The sequence below is a fragment of the Scaptodrosophila lebanonensis genome, unplaced genomic scaffold (assembly GCF_003285725.1).
Source record: "Scaptodrosophila lebanonensis strain 11010-0011.00,11010-0021.00 unplaced genomic scaffold, SlebRS2 tig00000024-arrow-pilon, whole genome shotgun sequence".
Classification (NCBI taxonomy): Eukaryota; Metazoa; Arthropoda; class Insecta; order Diptera; family Drosophilidae; genus Scaptodrosophila; species Scaptodrosophila lebanonensis.
In genome coordinates this window covers 9,748,699-9,772,279 of record NW_022060538.1, presented here as the reverse complement: position 1 = coordinate 9,772,279, position 23,581 = coordinate 9,748,699, and the positions used below count along the sequence as shown (strand labels likewise).

Here is a 23,581-nt window from a genome sequence, read left to right as displayed (position 1 = left end):
GAGGAGGAATTGCGACAAATTGAACATTATTGCACAGTGTCGGTGTTATCATAATAGAACATATCTCATCAGCCTTACGTTTTCATCAGTACTACTCGTATCATAAGAAATGCCTATTCTCGGTAATTCTTCGCGATGTCTTTGGATTATGGATAGTTCAATATTTTTAATCTGATTAAGGAATTCCTTTTTCAGGCGAAAATCAAAAAACAATCACATAAATTTATTTTAAAAAAAGAAGCCTTCATTTATAAGTAGTTGCGGATTATCTTTAAAACAAAACATTTCTTATTTGACCTTCAAGTTCTCTGACGTTAAGCTCTCATATAGAATGTTTTTCAATTCTTTTAAATGTTAAACATCAAAGCCGAAGAACGGACTATTGAGTGAAAACAGGCTCGAGAGAATAAGTGCGAATCAATGGAAAGTGAGAAATAAATCCTTCAATAATGAAATGCAAATTTCCGTTTTCGATTCAAATATTTAATTTGGTGGATTGGAATTATCACAATACTAATTTCTGAAAGCTAACTGATTGTATTTCAGAATTTATAAGTGTGTAATAAAGAGGCTGAAGATAGTATTTCAAAATTTTCTAAAGCGAATATACAATCGAATGAAGTTACAGAGAAAATCTTGAGTCTACTGTTCTCATATTGAAATACTATAGAAAATGGAAAAATTTAATTTTAATTTGCCTCTACAATACATTTTCAAGGTTGGAATGTGCGGCTTACAGCCCAAAGCACTTATTCATAGGTTAATTGTAATAATTATGAAAAATCGCATAAGTCGATTGTGAGATTTGATTTGAAGGCGGGTGTATAATGGAACAACGGTAACATTTGCATTTACTTTAATTTCTCTCTATGAATCGCAGTCCAAGTTTGTTAAAATGCTTATGCCAATTAATTTGCATATTTACTTAAACGTAATTTTTAATCGCAGCATCCAGCTGACAAAAGACTCTGCTCTGCTGCTTGTGTTTGCTTTTGTGTTTGATTTTGCAACACTAAGCTGTTGCAGCTTTACAACACAGTCATCGTTGCCGTTTCCATTACCATCGCTGTCTCCGTCAAGGCACATTAAGCGACAACATCATCACATCAAAGCTGCCTGGGCCAGTCGCGCGTTGCTCGTGCCGCTTGCATTTAATCACATTACAGCTGCACCCTCGCTTTTTTGTTCATTTTATATATGTATTTGTCGCATAATAATGTGCTTAAATTTATTTAAAAGTTGCCACTCATGCCGCCAACATGCGGCATGCAGCAGCACCAGCAGCAGCGCCAGCCGTTGCCTTTGTTGCCGGCAAAAATAACACTGCCAATGTTGCTGGGGAACAATTGACAATATGTGCAACGAACAAGATATAATGCTGCTCCTGCTCCTACAGCTCCTGCTACTGATGTGCTGCTTTTACTTCCCCAACCCTCCAGAACCCTGTGCCTTAATGCTGGCTGCCATCATATTTCTGCGTAGCTGCATTTTCGCTCATTTATTTTCTGTCCTTTTTTTCGGTATTTCTTGCACAGTTCATTGTTGCAATATTATCATTTGTTGCTATTGTTGTTGCAGTTACTGCTCCTCCAATTGTTGTTGCTGTTGTTGTGCGTCACACAATCACTGCGGTGGTTAACTCACATTGCTTGTCGTCTCTTGTGCTTGTTCACTTAAAAAGAAAGTGCATGCCGTTCATTGGCCCTAATATCTGTTATGCCTTTGCTTCAAACAACCACAAATTATATAAAACGACATTAGGATCTCGTCTAACAATAGATACTGTGTGCGTCTTTAAGGTAAGGCCAAGTATCTCTTAAACAACGTTCAATAATTGTAAATTATAAATTGGAATATATTACTTGATGTTTATTATACCCTGTACCCGTAGGGTAAAAAGGGTATATGCTGATCAAGAATATATATACTTTATGGGGTCGGAGATGCTTCCTTCTGTATGTTACATACTTTGCACAAACCTAATATACCCTTTTTACCCTACGGGTACAGGGTATAAAAAGGTTATGAATATTTTTAACACTTACAAATATGTATATTGTTTCCATTGTTGAAGACGCTGCCAAGAAGGACACACAATTTTAAATTTCATTTAATTTCACACACATTTCATTTCACACTAAAAAAAAATTTACAAAAAAGAAAACAAGAGAGAACGCTACAGTCGAGCAAGCCCGACAGTGTAATACCCTGTACCCAGGTAAACTTCCGTCGCTGAGTTATATGCGCCCATAGCAGCAGCAAAGAGAAGAAGAAGAAGAGCGAACTTGTTGCTGCAGTTTGTGGGGGTTGTACTGGCGAGAATTTGTTTCGGTAATAACTTTTCTTAGAAATGACCAAATTGAATAAAATTTTAAAGAACAGTAGAAAATTATGTATAAATTATGTGTGCAAAGTTTGGTTTAGGTAGCATTTGAAATGTGGACGCTATTGACGAAATTCTGTAGCGGGGGAAGGGGGGGAAATTAAAAAAAAAAATAAACTCGTCCTTACTCGGACCTAGGAGAATCTGGATGCCAACTTTAGTTATTCTAGCTTTTATAGTTTCTGAGATCCTCGCGTTCATCCAGACGGACAGACGGACGGACAGACGGACGGACAGACGGACAGACGGACGGACATGTCTAGATCGATTTCTCTCGTCATGCTGATCAAGAATATATATACTTTATGGGGTCGGAGATGCTTCCTTCTGCATGTTACATACTTTGCACAAACCTAATATACCCTTTTTACCCTACGGGTACAGGGTATAAAAACGAAACACCGTCAAACACTTTTAACAAAGCGAGCCACTTATTAATTGTTCATGCGAGCTTACAAAGATTGAATAAAATAAGCGCATTTTAAACAATGTATAATTATTTATATATGTGTGTATTTTTTTAAATAAGTAATGGAAATTAAGAAAACAACACCGATCGCGAATTTCTAAGCGCAGCTAACACCGCCGGAGTTTGCTGCCCTTAGCGAGCTAAAGCTTGAGCTTAATGCTATTTGTTATAAGTGGGAAATCTCTCGGCTTCTGTCCATGCTCCCGCAATTGAGAGCTAAGCCAAAGCTGCAACAATAATAACACCTGCTGTCACACAGACGGTTGAGTGTGAGTGCCGCTTGTACCGTTATGGCCTTATCATTTGCTCTCGTGCGTTTGTTGCTCTTTATAAGAGATTAATTCGAACACCACTCAGTGAGTTTTTGCTTTATTTACTGTTTTTCTAGGTGGGTGTAATTTTTCGCGCTCATACATTTATTTATCCTATACTTATTATTACTTGTTTATAATGTTATGCACATATAGAGATGATTAATAAAGCTTGTTTGTCGGTTTCAAATCTAGGAAAACATCGCCAAGTTTAATAATATACTTACTTGTATCATTCGTATATATAAAATAACGCGCTTGAATCGGACAATTTTTGCTAGTATTATTTAAAAATATAACGACAGCTTTAATTCAATTTGTTTATCATCATAGAAATGAAATATCAAGTATATCCTCTAATATTTAAAGTGAATTCTATGCCTTTTTTAAAATCTTTTAACATTTCCTTAAACTGCATCTTTTAAGTAACTTTAAGGCAATTTAATTTCTCAAAAAACACGCACAGTAATAAATTTTGTGAAGCGAACACACAACTGGTTATAAATATAAATGGCTTGGACATTCATTTTATGTTTTCCATAATAATTCAGAAACTAGTGATTTGAAGCTGAAACTGCCTACACACGCATGAGCCTGTTGTTCGGTCCATTCGACACACCACCACATACTCACACCCTCACACACATACACACATGACAAGCAGCTTTTGCCTTCTGCCCTGCTGCCTGGCAACTCTGGATAGGGTGAAAAAAGAGAAATCAGAAATGTGTAGTGGACTGAGTGGGCAGTGCAAACAAAAAGCTAAAAACGAAGAGAAAAAATGCTATACATAAATAAATCCCATGGAATTATGTCTTGACAAAAATGCGTTCTAGCGTGAAATACTGATTTTTTTTTTTGGTGATGGCGTTTTGCGCTGTTCAATATTTCTTGTATTTTATTTTATTTTTTTTTTTCTTTGTGCTTTGGGGGGCTGTCTGACCGAATGCCTTATCTCTTTATGCTTTGGTCACATCATCAGTAACGCACTTGAGCTCCAACGTCTTCCTGCTGATGCGACAAATGGGACAAACATTTCAAGTGTGTAAACGATTTGCCACTTGAGTTATTCTATAAATATCAAAGATCATGATGCCATTGCAGTTGGTCGGACGAGAAATGTACTTTGACGCTACATTCCGGCAGTTGTTGTGGCTGTGGCGTTTGATTTTGAAAATGGGGCGACTTTAATATACGGCTGGCGTTGCCTCTTTAAGCTGACAGCTTATCTAAATGGCCACGTTAATGAATCTGACCGAAAAACAACGGTAAACCGGCTTAGAGACGGGCAAACCTTTTAGACCTGATACGCATTCAATGGGCAGCTTCTTCCTTTTACTTTCCTGGTAGCACTAAATACTTGGCATCTCGTTACCTTTTTTTTAAGACAAAACATACTCGCCGCAGCAACAAAAACTGTAGAAAAGGGCGCTCAATTTTATTTTTTTACTTGGTTGTCCTTGTACATAAGGAAGGGATTATCCCCTTTTTGTTTGACTTTCCCTTTTTGTTACGAAAGTGTGTTTGCTGCTTCAGTTTTCTTCTTTCTTGCGTTCTTTCTTCCTTTTCCTTCTTTTCCCCTGTTTGCCTTTTCTACTTCAGCTCGGTGTGTTTGTTTGTGTGTTCTTGGTTTGGCACAAACCATTTCCTTATTGTTTTAATAAACATTTAAAATGTCTTGCTCTCGGCTTACGTTTTACACGATGACGACATTGACGAGCCTGCGGAAGGGGAAAAGGACGCGCTTCTTGGCCATAGCCCACCAGCCAGCCCACCAACTAGCACGCCCGCCCACCCATTTGTGGCAAGGCCATGAAAAGTATGACAAAACCCTTTTAAACCACTTAAAAATTCTTCAACTTACTTTGCTCTTCTTCATTCGCCTAATGAAGGTATTTCGTTTGCCCCCTCCTGCTGTATTTTGTATAAAAAGTACCTCATACGTTGGATAAAAGGGTAAGCCAAAAAGTCCGAATGTGTGTCAGAGAAAGAAGCAGGCGTGGCAGAAATAGGAATAAAAGAATCGCTATAGACTTGTCCGCTTGTCTAACTGCTGCTACTGTCTGTCTGGCTACCATAACATGGGGTATTTGTTTTCACTGAGTTTTGTTTTATCTCTCTACTATCATTCATAATAATGTACCTTATTTTAATTGTAAATTTGTCGAGTTCACAAATACTGGCTGTCGCCATAAACCAATAGATTAGTTTAATAAAGAAGCACAGAATCTAAGAAATAGTATGTTAAATCTAGAAAAGTAACAATATAAATATCTAAGAATATCTTTGATATGTTGTGGCAAACTGCCTTTCTTAAAGGGAATAGCATTTAAACAGAAGCATTTGTTTATTTATATTCAGAAGAACTTTTGAGAAAAATGCGATACTGTCGCCACATTTAATATCTATTAGTTATTTTCGCCTTACAATATTATTAATCATATCATTACTAAAATATCTGTAAAACATATCTCCTAGGTTATAAAAATAATTTTCTAACAATTCCCAATTGAGAGTAACAGAGGTTTTTGGCAAAGCAACAATAAGCTTATTTCTGGAAAGATAGGAGTATAAATAATTGATTTAATGTTGATGGTGGTGCTATTTTCATGAAGATGTAACTTATGTACTGATGTACCTATTTGGCCTGCTTGCTGAGCCTTGTTTTTCGTTTATCATGCAAGGAATACCAAGTGCCTGATCTATTAATTAATAAGTGATACATCGATGATCTTTAGACATTGTCCTCTCTACTTTGTTTTGGAAATCTTTGGCCTTGTCGCTGAGGTGGATAATTTGTGCCAAGACCAGCTTGTGGGATGAGTTTATCATTACATATTATTTCTATTTTAAATCAATTTAGTGCCTTCGAGAGCTTTGTCACTGTAACAGGCTATGCAAGAATAGGGCAAAACAGCTTTCTTTTATTTTTGTTCACTGAACGGCAAAACTTTGGCACGTTCCCAACCAAACCGCTGATGGTGATGACGGCACTGACCCTTCTCTATGCTCGACAAAACGACACACCGTCCCTGCATTGCTTACAACTTCTGGGCATTTAAAGGATTCTACGTTTATCAAGTAATCAATATTTACAAAGGCAGCGGCAACGGCAATGACAGGAAAAGTTTTATCAAATGACTTACATAAGTTGCCAGCAAATTGAATTTTGCACAGAGAAACAGCAATAACAACTACAACTGATTATTGAAATATGCTCTTTCTCGTTTCCTATTTATAATTCTAAAAAAAAAAAACAAAAAAATTAATTAAGTATGCCCGCGGAAATTGTAATTTATAACGATTTTAAAAAGCATCTCTATGCACAAAGATTGAACAAAAGAAACGATAGGAATATTTATAAATAAAGCTTAGCAGTCAGTTGTCATGGCAGGCCAGTGGCAATAACTTTTAATCAAAGTCAAATTATTTTGCGCACTTCTACGGCCCACTGGCTCTTAAAGTGGTGTTAAGGCTTGGAGGTCCTGGCCAGCAACAGAGTCAGCTGCTTATTGTTTTAGTTGTCGTAGCGACGGTTCAACTTTTCTCGCTATTAGCTGCAAATTCCCATTCACAATTAATTAATTTCGTCTACCAACAACACCAACAACAGCAACAACAACCACAACAAGAAACTAGTATACCAAGCACTCGCAAACTGACTGCCCGACTTTATTTTAGCCACACGCCGAAATTTGTCCCTTCAAACTGCCAAATGTGTCACGCCTCGCCCCTCATAACCCCCATATTATGGGTTCCGAGAATGTGCAATTAGTTTTTATGTGTGTGTGTATGTCTGTGTTTGTGTGCCTCTGTCAACTCGTTGTTATTGTTTTGGTTTGTTTGTTGTGGATTGTGGTCCGTTTGTAGAGAACTTTTACAAACACTTTCCCTTGCTTTATGAATGCCTTCAATTTCAGGCCTCGTTGCGGTCTTTAAGTTATGGTTTAGTCGCCGGAATTGACAAATTAGTTAATGGTTCTCCTCAGCTGTCACACTTGCCTGCACTCAAATAATCAATTTAATGTGATAGCTTGGTAATCAAATAACAAGGATAGATAAGCTTAGTTGAACCTCATATCTAACTGCTCTCCATCTAGAAGCAGGGGTAAACAAAAGGAACAAAGGTTGTTTAAGCCAGCTGAAATCTCTAGACGGAAGCTGGTCTGAAAATCAACCACCCTGCAATGGCAAAAGCGATTGTTTCGCAGGTCCACTAAACAAACCAAACAAGCCTTCAAGTATAAAAAAATGACAGTTATGGACAATACTTTTCAATTTGACACAGTTTTGCATATCCTGCCATAAGCGCATCATTTTTAAAGCTTAGATAATATATATACTATATATACTTATAAACTATCATCACTGCAGTCGAGAGTCTTAGGAGCGAACAAAATAAGACAATTTAAAAAACCTAGACTGGGACACACGTGCCAACTTTTTTATGGCACCATCCTGCTCATCCCTCTCCGACCACATATACATTTAGCCTTATAACTAAGAAGCCATATCATCTATCTCTAATACTACTTCGGATGACATCCAATAATTACAAAGTTTGAACAAATATTAGCGGATTCTAGCATTAGTTGTTTTAACGTTAAGTATACATATTATATTAATTATCTATTTAAAGCATTTAATAACTGCCTTATCTATACAATTCAAAATGTTATTCAACAATTATTCTATTTAATAACAAATGCTCTACACTGAACTCTTCATGTGATTTATCAAATTTTTGAATTATTTAAATAGTCCACATTATTTTTTACATACATTCTAATTAATTGAATTCAAGTCAAGAAAAAACTGCATAAAATCAAATGAATTATCAGTGAGTGGTTGAAAATTGAAATTATTGGCAAATTGTTCAACTTTAAATAAATTAAATAAATAATAGAATAATGAACTATTTGTCACTATTCATTGTCATTCAGTTGAATATAGAATTAATAATTTCAATGTTATCGCTCACATAGATATTGAGTGAAATATGGAAAGCAGTTAAGTATTTCTTTTATTTAAAAGGCAACTGAATGCATTTAAAGCCACCTGTACTCATAGACTTAATGACAAGGGGCTATCCGTAATTCTCAAATTAGTATTTCATTTATAAGACTTGACAGAATTTACATTAATTTAATTTAATTTAATGCATTTGTATATTTATTTATTATCTGCAAATTAACAAACAAACTAATATTTTTCTACGAGCCCTTAAAATACAGTTAGGTAATTAGTTAATAATATATAAAATATAATTGCAAAACTATATTTTTCATATATTCCGAATAGAGCTTTGCTTATAATAAGTGATATTTAGCGTAGTTTCTTCTGAAAAGATTAAAAAAAATAATAAAATAAAAAAAAAATTATAAAAATAATGTACATACTTGTATGTTCCTATTATGTAAAAAGGTGTTAATGGAATTGCTGTTATTGAAGTATTGGATGGAGTTTAGATGGAATAGAGATTAAAAAGCGCTACTAAAGCAGAAGGAGAAGTTCTCTGTGTTTTTGTAAATATGAACATTGCAGTAAGATGTGTTGAGGAGTTATACGCTTCAACACATCTTACTATGTATGTGGGGGCGAGGAAAGAGGCAATTACTTACATATATGATTGAATAGTTTTCGAGAATACAAGTAAGTGGCGGAGAATTGACAGCTTGGATTGTATTGGACCGTATTTTACATACTTTGTGTTTGCTTTTGTTTTATAGGATCTATAATATGTATTGGTGTGATATTTGTGTGGCTTTAAAGTTTCTTTTTTATGATTGTTTCTTGTGAAAGTGAAATCATATGTTAGTTTTAATATATTCATGTTTTTTATACATATATTTAGAATTAGAATTTAGAATTGATTCAAAAAGTAAGACCTTTTATAAGTTACAGTGTGTTGTAAGTATGTTCCACCATTTATATTCTACCCGCAAGTTCAACGCCCGATCACTGCTTTGTTTAAAATGGACATCCACATTCTTCCGGCTATGAACTACATACATTTTTAAGCAACCTCTACTGACCAGCAGCATGTGGCAGCAGCTTCTACTTCCACTTCTCTTGTGCTTCAATTCATGTTCACAAAATGTTTTCTAAGCAATTTACCACCAAAATGATTGATAAACTTTTTCGGGCCACTGTCAAAGCGAAGACAAACTGCTTGGCCAGAAAATGTTCGCTGCACAGCAAAAACTTTGCTTGCCTGTGTGGCCGCACACACACACACACACACACACACACACACTCATTCACTATTTCACTCCAATTCGCATTGTCAAGTGCTTGTTAAGACAATTTGTGTTGACACATGCATTGGCAACGAGCTTAAAAGCTCTGCTGACTGCAATCGAATGGTTGTCACCGGAAAGCGCCTCAAGCCAAACTTGAATTGTGGCCCGAAGCGGGGATGTGAAAGACAGAAATTAAATATTGCATGTGGCAAGTTTAAAGTTGCACATGCAACGCATAGACTTGAAACATTCAACTGGCATTTCATACCCGCTGTTGGACAACAACACTATGCAACGAACTGATTGTCGTTCAGCTGGAAAAAAAATCGAATAACAATTACAATAATTATCTTAAAAATTTTGAATTAGTTTAACACTCTTTGTATGAATTATTTAACTAAACTCAACCAAAGGGATCTCTCATAGCTATAAGATTTAACTGGTCATTATAAGTTAAGCTATTTATCTCCTTTTTAACGTCCGCCTAATGTATGTACATATATATTGGCAAATACAATTAACGAATATTAAATTAAATGATTAAGGACACTTCCTTGTTCGGAGGAATATGTTGTTTACACAGCTCTTGGATCCGGCACTTGGCTGTTAGGTAACTTTTCCTCAGATTTGGGAAAACATAAAAGGAAACAAGTCAGCTCGACTAATGATGTTTTAATTAATGAGTACAAAAATAAGATAAAGAAAAACAAAATATAATAGCTATATATCTAACAAACAAACAAATGTTAATATATCAGGAAAAATTTAAAAAAATCAATAAAACAAATTAAACAAGATACGTTATTAATCAAAGCAACAACTAATGGAGAACATTATGATGAAAAACAATTGAAATTTCTTACATAGAGCCTATGCGTATTCGTGTCCAGGCATGCAGCTAATCCTTTCTTAAAGGAAATGGAAATATATAATTGATACTTTTTATGTTATACACGTATACTATATATATAATATAATAATATATAATATATAATAATATATATAATACTTGTTTGAAGCACTTACAAATGCACATGTATTCAATTGATGAGTTCCCTTCTTTATTCATTTCAAAGTAGTGTCTAAAATATCCTGCGCTATAAGCTCGTTGGAATTTAATGGTGCTCGATAAAAAGTAGGCTTTTGGAAAAATGGCTGTTAGGTGATCTTCATCGAATTCTTGGTGCCTTTTAAGTAATTTTTTCCACAATTTATTGCGCAGCTCTGTTTATATTTGTATTCATCAATTTTATTTTTTACAATGCTGCCTCATTCGTTCAATCAATGTCACTAATTATATTGTATGCAATATAGAAACAAAACGTCGAACACTAAAATCTGTTGCGACATTTCGTCGAATCTTCTTAGGAGATGACCATCAGTTCAATTGTGGTCTACCAACATATTCCTATGTTGAATGTCAAATTAAAGCTTTAAAAATGTATGGTTTTTATTTGATCAACAAAAATATTCATATTAGCAACAATAAATAATAATAAAATCAATAAAGAAATTAAAATAGAAAATAAACTAAAAGATTATTTTGCCTCTATTTGCATTTCAATTGCGCTTTATTCCCTAAAAACCTGCATAAATATTATTCAGAATATGTTGAAACATAGAGCCCACCCTTTTTAAAACAACAGTTATTTCAACTTTAACATCTGTTGTGTTATATTTTCATCATGCATGGCGCAAAAATCTGTTGTATAGTGTAATCGCATTGTTTGGCGCCCATCAACCGGCTTGTCGCTGTTGCTGAGTTGTTGTTCCGTCGCTTGTTATATATAGTTGTTGTTGCTTTTGTTGTTGCTGCTGTTCTGTGTCACAATCAACGATGCGTATCGGTTAAAAATGCACAATTTATAGTTTATGCAAATATGAAAAATTCAACTGTAGATGCATAAAAATGCGCACGCACGCAAACAGCGGGCGGTGCACAAAACACACACACACACCAATGCACATACATACAAGTATATATAAATGGTTGTGTGTGTGTGTGTGAGTATATTTATAACGTACATCATTGCACCCTGCTCGAAATAAATTACCACTGGGACCATTAAATATTCTGCATATCCATAAATTGCAAGGCAATAGCAGCATTTGTTGGGTCAGTGGAGTTCAATTTTATTTGAAGACGCGACTTCTCATTAAGTTAGTAGTGAAAAAATAAATAAATAAAATTTTAAAAAACTATAGACTACTATATAGACTACTATATAGACTACTATATTTACTATAGTATACAATATATACAATTTATTATAGTTCGCTAGATTCTTGCAGAGACTTACAGATAACGTTTGGAGAATTTGTTCGCCTCAGAAATTTGTTTGATACAGTGTTTTTATATAAAGTACGTATTTAATTATCTACCACAAAGTAAAGAATGAATTGTGTTTAAAAAAAGCATGATCAGCCGAATTAAATAATTATACACAATTGTTTACATATAGCGTCCTTTGCAATTTGTTAATCGACAGCTTAGTTATTAGTAGTAATTAGTAATGGAAAAAACTCTTTTATTTCAAATTATTGATTTTTTCCATTCGAATTTTTTAAATTATTTATTTTAGTTTTCATCGACAAACAATGCAGTCGATAAACTAAATAAAACTAAAGAAATTAAAAAAGCCTATAAAAATGACAAAAATATCTAATAACGAATCCGACACGGTGGGGGCATTTTATTTGCCAAACGGCCAGCTATGCCCCGATTCACAGCAGAGAGTAGTCAGATACGTTATTAGAGCTATCAAAAAAGAAGTGAAGATGAAAAAATATAGCAATAGAAGATAGAAGAAAACAAATTAAAATTAAAATACTTAAAGATTAAATCAAAACAAATTGTATTCCATTTCAAAATGCGATAATTATTCTCAATCTTGCTGCAGACAACATGCAACAAGCATTTCCCACCATACCAGCAATGCCGATCCTTTTCAACTGTATAGTCACGAAGGATACTACTCCTTTGTAGTATTCAAGAAGAGCAAGCTTGAGCTTGACCTTTTTCCTTTCGAGTAGAGTGGTAGTAGTTCTTTTTCTTCAGAAATGCTTGTTATTATCGGACAGGATGCGATTATTTCTTAATTATATTCTAGCAAAGATCAGACGCTATGGATTTGAAAGAAATCCGCCGAGCCCTAAATTTTTGCTTTAAGCTTTTCAATTGTATCCACGGGTTCTTTAGAGGGTGAGTCTAAACGAACATCTCCATTATTACCATGGAACTTAGTAAAACTTTAGTCCAAAAGCAAAAACAAATAAAATAAAGAAATATATGTATGAAAGGGAATTTTTGAATAATATTAAAATTGATCTCCTACAGTTTGGGAATATTATCCTACACACTAGCTTGGCATTGCCGCAAATTCGCTTCAGTTACAATCACAATCCATTCAATAACATTAAACTTGAATACATTTGTTCCAATTTAAAACGAAATTAATAATCTAAATTATAACCGTATTTCTTATGACTCAAAATATTTTAAATACTTGTTGTTTCCATTTAGAAGCATATTATGCAAAAGTGTATTTCAATTTATGATCCACTTTAATATTCGGAGCAAATATTACTAAAATATTGATTTTTAAACTGAAATTATAAAAAATGGTGATGCAAATGATTCAAAAAGTTAAAGCATGATTCAATGTTGTGAAAGAGAGAAACGGCGGCTTACAATCAGGCTTACTCGATCGCATGCGTAAGACTGACTCTCTTTGCCCGCAGGCCGCTCTCTCGCAGTTCTCAGCCTGGCAATATTATTCAATCAATTTACCGTTAGCTTAGCAAGTGCACGGCGCATGAGAGCAGCAATTAGCCTGCTGCAGTAAAAGAGAGTGGCCAATAATATGTACATATTTACTTGAAATCCACAATATAAAAATATACATAGTACATGCATATATGTATGTATGTATGTATATTTGTTGTTTGTGACAGTGGCCACAAAGTGTGGCAGGGGCAGCCACTCAATTGTTGACTCTTGCTCAAGTGGTTAAATTAAAGGCCAACAACAGCAACAATCAACAGCAACGATCAACAAGAAGAAGAACAACAACAACAACAATAGCTGTGGCAGCAACAACGATGAGAAAAAGTTGCACGTCAACGGCAATGCCGCTGATTTCGAGCGTTGCACGTAGCAGGCTACATGCCTGCCACACTGCCGCACGGCTTCTAGTTACAGTCGCTGGCTGTGGCAGTCGGAATCGCAGGCAGCAAAGGCGAAACGTGCAATGAGCAGCTGCTGCGTTGAAATACCAACAAACGCCATTATTGCATTGCTGCCTGCTCGGTCTTTGGTGTGCCGCAAGTAAATTGCTTTGAAACGCCCACACATGCTGCATGCAAGGCGGCTAGGCGGCAAGCGGCAGGCGATTGGCGGTTGGTGGTTGGCGGCTGGCGTCTTCCGTCTGCCTGCCAGTTGCAATCATTTTGGCATGAATCACGTTTGATACGCACGAATTACCTTTTATGCGAAATTGAAATTATAATTTGCGCATGCCCCTGCAAAAAAAAAAACATCTGAAAAAGAAAATACTCATACACATCCATTACGTATACGCCACATGGCCCATGCCACAACTACTTTAAAAGCAGCCGGCACTTAAAGCGCCGCAATAAATCCCCCATCTGCCAAAATGCCACCAAAACACCAAAGAAATCAAACACTCTGCCCGACTTCGTTCGGTGTTGGCGACAATCGCAACTGAAGGAGCAAGTTTCTGGCAGCCTCAACTACTTGTCAGCTTTTAACACTTTTGGGCTGCGCGTCAAGCTGTTGGTTTGTTTATGTTTATTTTAGCTCTTTTTTGTTCTTCTTCTTCTTCTTCTTGTTTTTGTTCATGTTCTTATTGCGGTGCTTTGTTTTATCGTCAAGTCAATTGAAGTTTCTGGCCTGCGCCATAAGCCGCTTAATGGCTAGACAAACTCAGCTAAATGGCCGCGGTCGCTTCCGGCCAATTTGTGGGCATAACACGCGCTTACTTATAATACTTAAGCACGAGTCGTAATACCAAGGAGGAATTTCGAAATAACATGTTAGACGACTGTACAAACATTCCGGGAAAATGCGCCGATTAGAGCAGTGCTTAATATTTGTGCGCTCAATCGCTTTGAATTGACTTACAAGTATATATGAAAAATGATGGGGGCGGTATGTGAACTTTCTAATCCTTATTTTACCAATCTATATGGGATCCAATATATATGGATTCAAATTTAAAATCTCACAAAATAGTAAAAAATAAATTGTTGATTATAATGAAAAAGTGTTTTCGTTGACTCCTTCTGTAGTCATTGTTCATTGCCGGCTCAAAAAAAAATGTATTACAACAAGTTTATATTGTGTTTCATGTAGGTATTTAAATTCTTAGCAGAAGTTTTCTTCAGGGAAGTAAATGGAATTTGATGCATAATGGATGCTAACCTATTTAACACCCTTGGCGCGCTCATTAAAAATCAATAATAATAAAAATTACATTAATTAAGAATTATTATTATTTATACTTTTGTAAGTAAACGTACATTTGTTTTTGTGGAAAGCCGCTTGGAAAGTTAGAAAGATTTCTACCATTATTACACGCCACTACACTTGGAATGTCCTACACATGGAGCTGCTAAATCAGAGACTTCGGAAACTTCTTTACAGTTTCAGAAGCTCCGCGGTTCTTTTCCGTTCGATTTATTTTTCTCCCACTATTGTTGGACTCTTGTCCTTGAGTGGTTGCGCGAAAAAAGCCTGAAACAGACAAGTGGCATATCAATTCCATTCTTGTCAGGATGGTGCTGTGCAGCACTTTCCTCCCTAGCAGTTCCCCTTCATGTTCCTCAATGTCAACTTAAACTGACCTGCTGAGCTAACTCGTTAGGCAGTCAGTGTTCTAATCCAGTATAACCAATAATGTTCAGAAAAAATTTACTTCAAACAAAGAAAATAAATAGCTTTTAGTCATATGGATTAAAACAACAACCAGTTCTCTCATAAAATATACTTCGTATTTGTCCTTTATTTTAATGAATAACATGCACTTTATTTAAATATACATGCTAAGCTCTTATCTAAAAATGATTCAAAATTATTATTTTTTATTTGTTTTCAGGAAGCCGAAACCGCTATTACAGCCATGAACGGTCAGTGGCTGGGATCGCGTTCAATACGCACAAACTGGGCAACAAGAAAACCGCCAGCTACCAAGGCAGACTGTAAGTATGAGTCCAAGAGCGAATGAGAGAGAGAGAGAGAGAGAGAGAGAGAGAGAAACAGAGTTCACATTCTAGCCCATACCCTCTCTTGTTCCAGTGAATGCAAAACCTTTGACATTTGACGAAGTTTACAACCAAAGCAGCCCCACAAATTGCACCGTCTATTGTGGCGGTATCAATGGGGCGCTCTCTGGCTTTCTCAACGAGGAAATATTGCAGAAAACATTTTCACCCTATGGCACAATACAGGAGATACGGGTGTTCAAGGACAAGGGATATGCATTTGTACGGTAAGTGGCAAGGCCGCAGAAAGGCAAAAAAAAAGCAAAAATAATAGCAACAACAACAAAAGAAAGTAATACAAAAATAAAATGAAAACTGAAACTCGCCAGGAAAATGTGCAAAGTTCTGACGCAGTTGCGTGCCATGCTGCGTATACGTAATGCACTGGCACTAACTAATCGATGTGGGCAGCGCCGAGTACCGATGTTGGCCGAAGTGGGTTAATGCAAACTTTATAATTCACACAACATATAGAAATGCTTATGTACGCGTAAAAGCCAGTCCCAGCAACTCCAACAATAATAATAATAAAAAATAAAAAAAAAAATGAAACGGCGCCACACGCAAGTGGCCAGGATAACAAAGCACCGCCCAAGTGCAAAAGTAGCGGAGCACAAGCGGCAGCAACAACAACAGCAACAACCACAACAATATGCAATAACATGAGCTCTACTTGTACTACATTAACCCATTGTGCCGCCATTTTGATTTCTGCTGTATTGTGGCAAGCGTCGTCGTCGTCGCCGCCAGCGCCAGCGCCTATTGTTGCTGTCGCCATCGGCTTCGCAATTGAGTGCACGCCATATCAACCACCACCGCCACCACCACCACCATCATGTACCGTTAATAAATCAACAACACTTTTGCACTCAGAAAGAACAACAACAACAGGAACAACAAAAGCAATAGCAACAACAAAGAGCACGCGGCAAATTTGAAGCTACAAAACAATGAACCGCAATAACAGCGTCATGTGAAAAGCGACGCTCCGCAATATAAAAAGTGCACAGCAAAAACGGCAACAAAAGCAATAGCAACAACAATAACAACAACAATAACAAAGGCAACACCAGGCTCAAAACATTTACGAGTTGAGCCAAAGGCTCGCTGATCACAGCTGCCGCACTCTGATAGGGTTTTAAAGGTTGGCCCAACCATCAGCAAAGCAACAATGGAGCAGAACGTTGATATCACTAAACAAAAATATACTTAAATTAATAAATTATAATGACACCAACTATTAATTCCCAACCAATTTCAACATTCTCAAATGAAGAATATTTTTTGAAACTTGAAAGTAGCAAGAAATTTCCTTAGCAGTAAATAAATTAAACTATTTAAAAGTATGCATAAAATTGATTTATTTTGATTTGAATTTAGCTAAAATATTTGGCGAACATTGACTTAGAAGTTTTATAGTAAGATAACCTGAATTGATAATTGTTCTATTAGGACTGGTCTTAAGTAAAGCAACAATTAGAAAACAAATAAAATAATTAAAACTAAATTCTGTGGTATTTTCAAATACATTTGAGAGGAGCATTATTTTTTGGATTCATTTCATTTGATCCAATCTGTTATAATTTATTCTTATAATTATTTTATGGAGCGAAATTGGCTTCCATGCACATAAGCCTTTTATTTTATTCTATTTTCAAAATATTGCTTTGTGCTTTTTGAGACACACTTTATATGGCAGGAAATGTTTGTTGAAGTGCCAAAGAATCTCCATACATAGCTTCTCGAAAATTAATAAGAGTTGTGTCCAATAGTTTTTCGTTTTCATTTTCTGTGATTCAGAGCATATTGAAATCTTTTTATTGTTTGCGGGTAACATCTCGATAAAAACATTGATTTGATTTGCTTTTGTTTAGTAAAGTTTAAAATCGTTTGTTAATTTAGTTGAAAATAATTAAATTAATTTAAATTTTTCTTCCCTTTAATTGAAAGTTGAAAAGGTGTGCGAAAAAGTCCAAATTCAATACATACAAGTATGTAGAGCGTGTTAGAAGCTCATGAGAGTAAGTTCATTATTTTCTTCCCAAAAAAGGTACATCAACTTTTGCTTAAAACATATTGCCATATTGCCCCTGTTTCCTGCCCGATTCCCGTCTAGCTTCCCATTCTCTACCATAGTGCAGGAGGGTCCTAGTCGAAATTAGAGGCAACGCATTGCAGTCGCCTGGTCGTGTGCTTTGCGGGCTCCGAAACTCATCTGTGTTGGGAAAAGAGCGCGCCAGGCGGCGCTGCTTACGCGTTCAACACGCTACAAATGAAAGCGAGACCGAGCGAGAAAGCAGGCCGCACACACACACACATACACACACTCCCTCTTGTGTTTGTGTGAGTGCAAGCATTGTTTGGCATTTTGTAACATAATGAGCTCGGGGACTACAAGTGGCCCCTGCAGCTGCTGCCACAGTCGCTACTGACTGCCGACTGCCGGGCTGCCGGACTGCTGGCCGCTGCCAATGCGCTTCATCCGCTGCAGGGGTGCTTATAATGATGCAGCAGCGATGGCGGCAATGTTCTGGGGCGGGAAAGGGGAGGGGCAGTGGTGCTGCAGCATTGGCCGGCAACAACAGCGAAACAATTCCATAGACGGCTGTACCACTTTTACGCTTTGTTCTTCTTATGCAACTAGCGCACAGCTGCCTTCGATACAATATAAGCTGTTGTTGTTATTGTTGCTGCTGCTGCATGGGCTAAATGGAAATTTAAGAACGCTTAAAAGGTTAAAGCAGGTCTTTGAAAGCAAGAAGCAGTGGTGGAAACAGAAAATGCCAGAACAAATGTGTGGTTTTAAACATTTAATGATAATGAGCTAAAGGCAAGCAGAATGGAACATTAACTGCAAGCCCCCAACAACATATTATTTTTTTCCGCTTCTTATATTTGTATTAATTAGTTTAGTAGATTATGCTTTGATTACTGAAGAGAAATCACAAGATAGTGCCCCAAATTAATGTACGCCCAACGAGAATAGAAACAAGAGAAGCTCAATCTTTCTTTGAGAACAGTTCTCAAATTTGAGATATTAATAAGTATATATTGGCGAATATGGTTTTTGCCTTCGCATTGCCATGGATGAGCAACTACATTTAGTGCTCAAGGGTTTTATCGATATTTCATTAGCCACGCACACCAATTCAGATCTCTCCATTCCTACACACTGACTTATGGAACGAATCGATGGGAGACAAGTGCCCGAATATTAATCAAATTTTAATTTATTCAATCCTCGACCGCCAGAAACACCTGAGAAGACGGTCATAAGTCCAATGAAAATGATAAATGAAATCTTGGCTTGCAAAATATCTCTTATATTATTAATACTTTCCTTTTTCATTTCATTTAATAATAATATTAAATTAAACAGATCATGAAATAAAATAAATAATTTGAATATCTGAAAAAATGTTTCATCTAATTATGTAAAGCAGTTTAAGGATTCATTTTCTTTTTATATTTCTTTACTTAATACTTTTTCAATGGGACAATAATTTAGTTTTACATCCAACTTGATCAAAAGAAAGAATAAACACAATTCGATTTGTTTTTTAGTGAGCACTCTCGTTATTTATAGGGGCTTTCAGTAGTTTTATTGAAATTCAAATTGACAACTGGAAAAGGAAACATATCGAAAAGAAATATGGCAAGGGTCTTTCACAACGTAAATGTTAAATCAAATATAAAATATAAATATTCTATTTAAAAAATGTACAAATGCACAATTCAGCTTTTAATGAAATATTTATATTTATGTACTTAAGCTTAAATGTTTTGCAATTTTGTTGTCGCTATTTTTAAAAGGTGAAACTAAATTAAAACTGTAAGACCAAAAAAAATTAAGCTGGTAAACCATATTCAAAAATCTCAAACAAATTATGAGCTGCTCAATAAAATGAATATCGAATTATTACCTTATTCTCTCCATTTCTCTCTCTCTCTCTCTTTCTCTCTATCCATCTCAAATATAGCTTTTCTACTAAAGAGGCCGCCACCCATGCCATTGTGGCTGTGAATAATACAGAGATCAATCAGCAGCCAGTGAAGTGTGCGTGGGGTAAGGAGAGCGGCGATCCCAATCATATGTCCGCCATTGCCGGTCAGGCGTTGGCCCAAGGCTTTCCCTTTGGCTCTGCAGCCGCTGCAGCAGCTGCTGCCGCCGCTTATGGTCAGCAGGTGGCCGGCTATTGGTATCCACCGGCACCCACATATCCCACAGCGGCACCGGCCAGTGCCCTCCAGCCGGGCCAGTTTCTACAAGGCATGCAAGGTTTTACCTATGGACAATTTGCAGGCTATCAACAGGCCGGCTACATGGGGTACGTAACAAAAAGAAAAAAGAAAAGCAAAAAAACCATTAAAATGTAAGAGATGAGATGAGATGTAAGCAATATAAAAAAATTTCACATAAGAGAACTAATTAATAACGACAAAAATACACAAAAATATATGAAACATCAACTATTTATAAAAAGTTAAGCAATAAATTAAAATATTTTTCTTAAGCAATATGCATTGCAAATGAAAAACAATTAAATACAATATTAAATATCATAAGTAAAATTGAAATGCTCGTAGATTTCTCCCACACTTTTGTGTCCCGCTGTGCGCGCGGCCTCTGTTTTTCAGTGTTTTCTATATCTTTTAGACCTACATCGGATTTAACAAATACAAAATTTCGAAATACTACTTATATAAATGCAATAGAAGCACAATAAATATTTATTTTTAAATGAGGTTCCCCCCTCTGCAAATACTCTTCGAAGTCCATCACTCAACAGACACATCTGTGTCTCCGAGCTCCTTGCCAGCTCGTTATGACTGTACAGCTAGTTAGAGAACTATGCTGATAGCATAAAAACAACAATATAAACAAACAACAAAATAAAGGATGAATCAAGCTCAAAACATCAAATAATGCTAACAAGTAGAATACTTTAGGCACTAAAATCTATAAATAGATGTAATCAATTCAACTCAATATAATGGTGATAGAACCCCATTATGACTATAATTTACGACGATTGCAGTTTGCGGGCTAGAGTGAACAGTAACCCAAATTTAAATTGTATTGCCAGGTATTTGGCAATACAACTGGCACATAACCAAAAGGGTTCCGATGAAGACGAGCAGCACTAAATAGTAACAGAAAATATAGAATTGAATGCACAAATCGTAATAAGTTCCCATTTTCCCATCCTTTAGAAAGCAAACCATCCATCATAATGCAGTTTACTACAAACACGTTGCTAAATAAATATTTATGATTAAATTTAATGAAGTAGAATAATTTTCGATGATCCCCAAATCATATTAAGTACTTGACAGCAAATTTTTAATTTCTTACAAAGCTGTTTTAATCCCTTACTAACCTCCAAAGCAAAAGTTGGCACAGAATACAAGCAAAACTTGTTTTTTTTTATAAATTTATTTTCGTACTATAAATACATTATATGAGTAGAATGCTGGCAATGGCCTTGAAAAACAAATAAAATATATTCAATTAAAAGTCAGCGTTGATCTCAGTTTCCATAACATGATAGTATATTGATATTTTGGGCTTATACGCAATTATCTGACATTATTGCTCAACTCTGAATTGTGGCCAGAAAGTATTTATAAAAACTGTAAACAATTTATTTTATCCTTTTAGCATGGGCGTTCAGCTGCCGGGCACCTGGCAGAGTGTGCCACCACAGCCACAGCTGACGAGCGCGGCTGCCGCCGCAGCACCACAAATTACTCAGAGCGTGGGCAGCGCCTTGCCGCAAGCTGCTGGTGTTGTGGCCTACCCGATGCAACAGTTTCAGGTCAGTCCGCAGGTACGTTTGCTTGCTTATCCGTCCCACATGGCGTATGCGTTATATATTTTTTTATTTATTTATTTCCATATGGGTTTTTTCTTTCTTTTTGAAGCAGCTGGCGGAGGATGAGTGGCTGGCGCCTAGCTTGTTAGTGTAGCTGCCATGAACGGTGGCCATGTATTCCACACAGCAACAGCAGCAGCAGCAGCAACAGCAACATCATCCTGCGGCAATAGCGCAGCAGGCTTCCGGTATCCCTGCAGCAACTTCTTTCGTGGAGCAGCAACAGCAGTCGCTGCAGCCGTTTGCAAGTTGCGGTGATTGCACAAAGGAGAGCGCTGTGCAGCAGCAGTACCAGCAGCAGCAATATCAACCCCAACAGCAACAACTACAGCAATACCAACAACAGCAGCAACAACAACAGCCACAACACTATACAACAACAATGCAGTATCCAGCTTGGATGCATATGCAACTGCAACAGCAGCAGCAGCAGCAGGTAATAAACAACGAGCAACAGCAACAACAACTACAACTACAACCACCAGTAACCCATGTTTATGGCATGCCAGATTTGTACAAAGATTAAAAAATGGCATTATTATTATTTTTTCTAATTGTGCGTTAAAATAAAGTAACAAATTTTAATGGGCATTGTTGAGTTTTTGAACAAAAAAGAAAACTTAAAAGCCGACACCAAATAACAACAGCTTGGGAAGAGGCCTACAATTTATAGCATAATATATATACCGATGCATAAAAACAGCCGTAAATTATTGCTAAAATATATAAATATTGCAAACACAAAACAAAACGAAAAACTTAATAAAATTAGCTAATTGTTGACGGCAGCATAGGTTAAGTTAAATTAAAAGCCTAGAAATAATTTATGTGAATTAAATTATTCAGAAATGCAGAATAAAACAAGAAAAAAATATAAAAACAAAAAAACGAAAGGAAATATATATATGTATATGCGTGTAATTTGTGTCTATTTTAATGGCATATATGCCCCCGACGACTAAGCCTAACCCGCCCCTAAGTTTTATCTGCGCCACATACACATATACATGCTCGTATATAAATATGTATACGTACAGACAGACATATTTATATTGCAATGTGTGGGCCTAACATAAATATGTTAAGTTTTTGTATGCAGACATTTTTATGATTTAGGGCGCAATTTTGTTACGGAAGCTTTCAGCAATTTGACGCTGTTAACTAAATTAAAAATTGTTTAATATTAAGCTGATGAAATTAAACTAAGTATGACGACTAGTGCGTAGTGAGTAGTTTGTAAAATAAAAAAAAAAAAACAAGTATATACTATATACATACATATATATATTTGCTTCAACACAGCGTTTAACTATCGACTGAGCAAGCCCGAACCCGAACCCGACCGTTTCCTGAACAAATTCAACAAAAAATGTTTAAGTATGTTGCAAAAATAAAACAAACACTTTTGATTCGAGCAAACATGCCTTAAAAGTTGTAAGAGTCGTTGACATAGAAATCAGTTCTTCTTGATGTTTATTTGGCAAACAAAAATGGAAATTGACGCATAAATAGAAAACAAAACCAAAATATGTAATCCTAATAAATAAAACATGGTTAATTGTAAACACACACTCCGAAAAAAAGTAGAAAAGTGCACATAGTATATAAATCGAAGACATAAAACAAATATAGTAGTGGTATCCATAACTAGAACTAGCTGCAAATATCGACAAAATGCCCACAAAACACACTACTCGTACTTTGAAGATAAAGCAACTTTCTGTTTAGCCTTTGCCATTTTTTTGGGCTAGGCTATGACTAAACAACAAACAAACAACAACACTTATCTACGAGTACATATGTGTAAGTGTAAACATATATCTAAATACATACATATATATGTAGTATGATTAAAAAACAGAAATACATTTTAAAATAAATTTGTACATGTGCAAAAAGAAAATCTAGTGAAATATTTAGTGGAAAGGCAGATGTCATAAATCGAAGTCAATAGGCAGCGTGTACAGAGCCCACTTCGATGCCTGGTACGTGTAGCAAAAGCAAATTAAAAAGCTTAG

At 35.9% G+C, this 23,581-nt stretch overlaps 1 protein-coding gene across 1 annotated transcript in view; it reads left to right on the top strand.

Moving 5' to 3' along the window:
- The window catches only part of LOC115620833 (nucleolysin TIA-1), a 174,690-nt gene extending 152,932 nt beyond the window's left edge, over positions 1 to 21,758 (top strand). The window contains exons 6-10 of the mRNA XM_030514265.1: positions 15,522 to 15,624; positions 15,722 to 15,914; positions 19,668 to 20,015; positions 21,350 to 21,518; positions 21,616 to 21,758. Of these exons, the coding sequence (XP_030370125.1) occupies positions 15,522 to 15,624; positions 15,722 to 15,914; positions 19,668 to 20,015; positions 21,350 to 21,518; positions 21,616 to 21,657 (855 nt within the window). The 3' untranslated portion in view covers positions 21,658 to 21,758. The remainder of the gene's footprint in view (positions 1 to 15,521; positions 15,625 to 15,721; positions 15,915 to 19,667; positions 20,016 to 21,349; positions 21,519 to 21,615) is intronic.
- Positions 21,759 to 23,581: the final 1,823 nt, after the last annotated feature.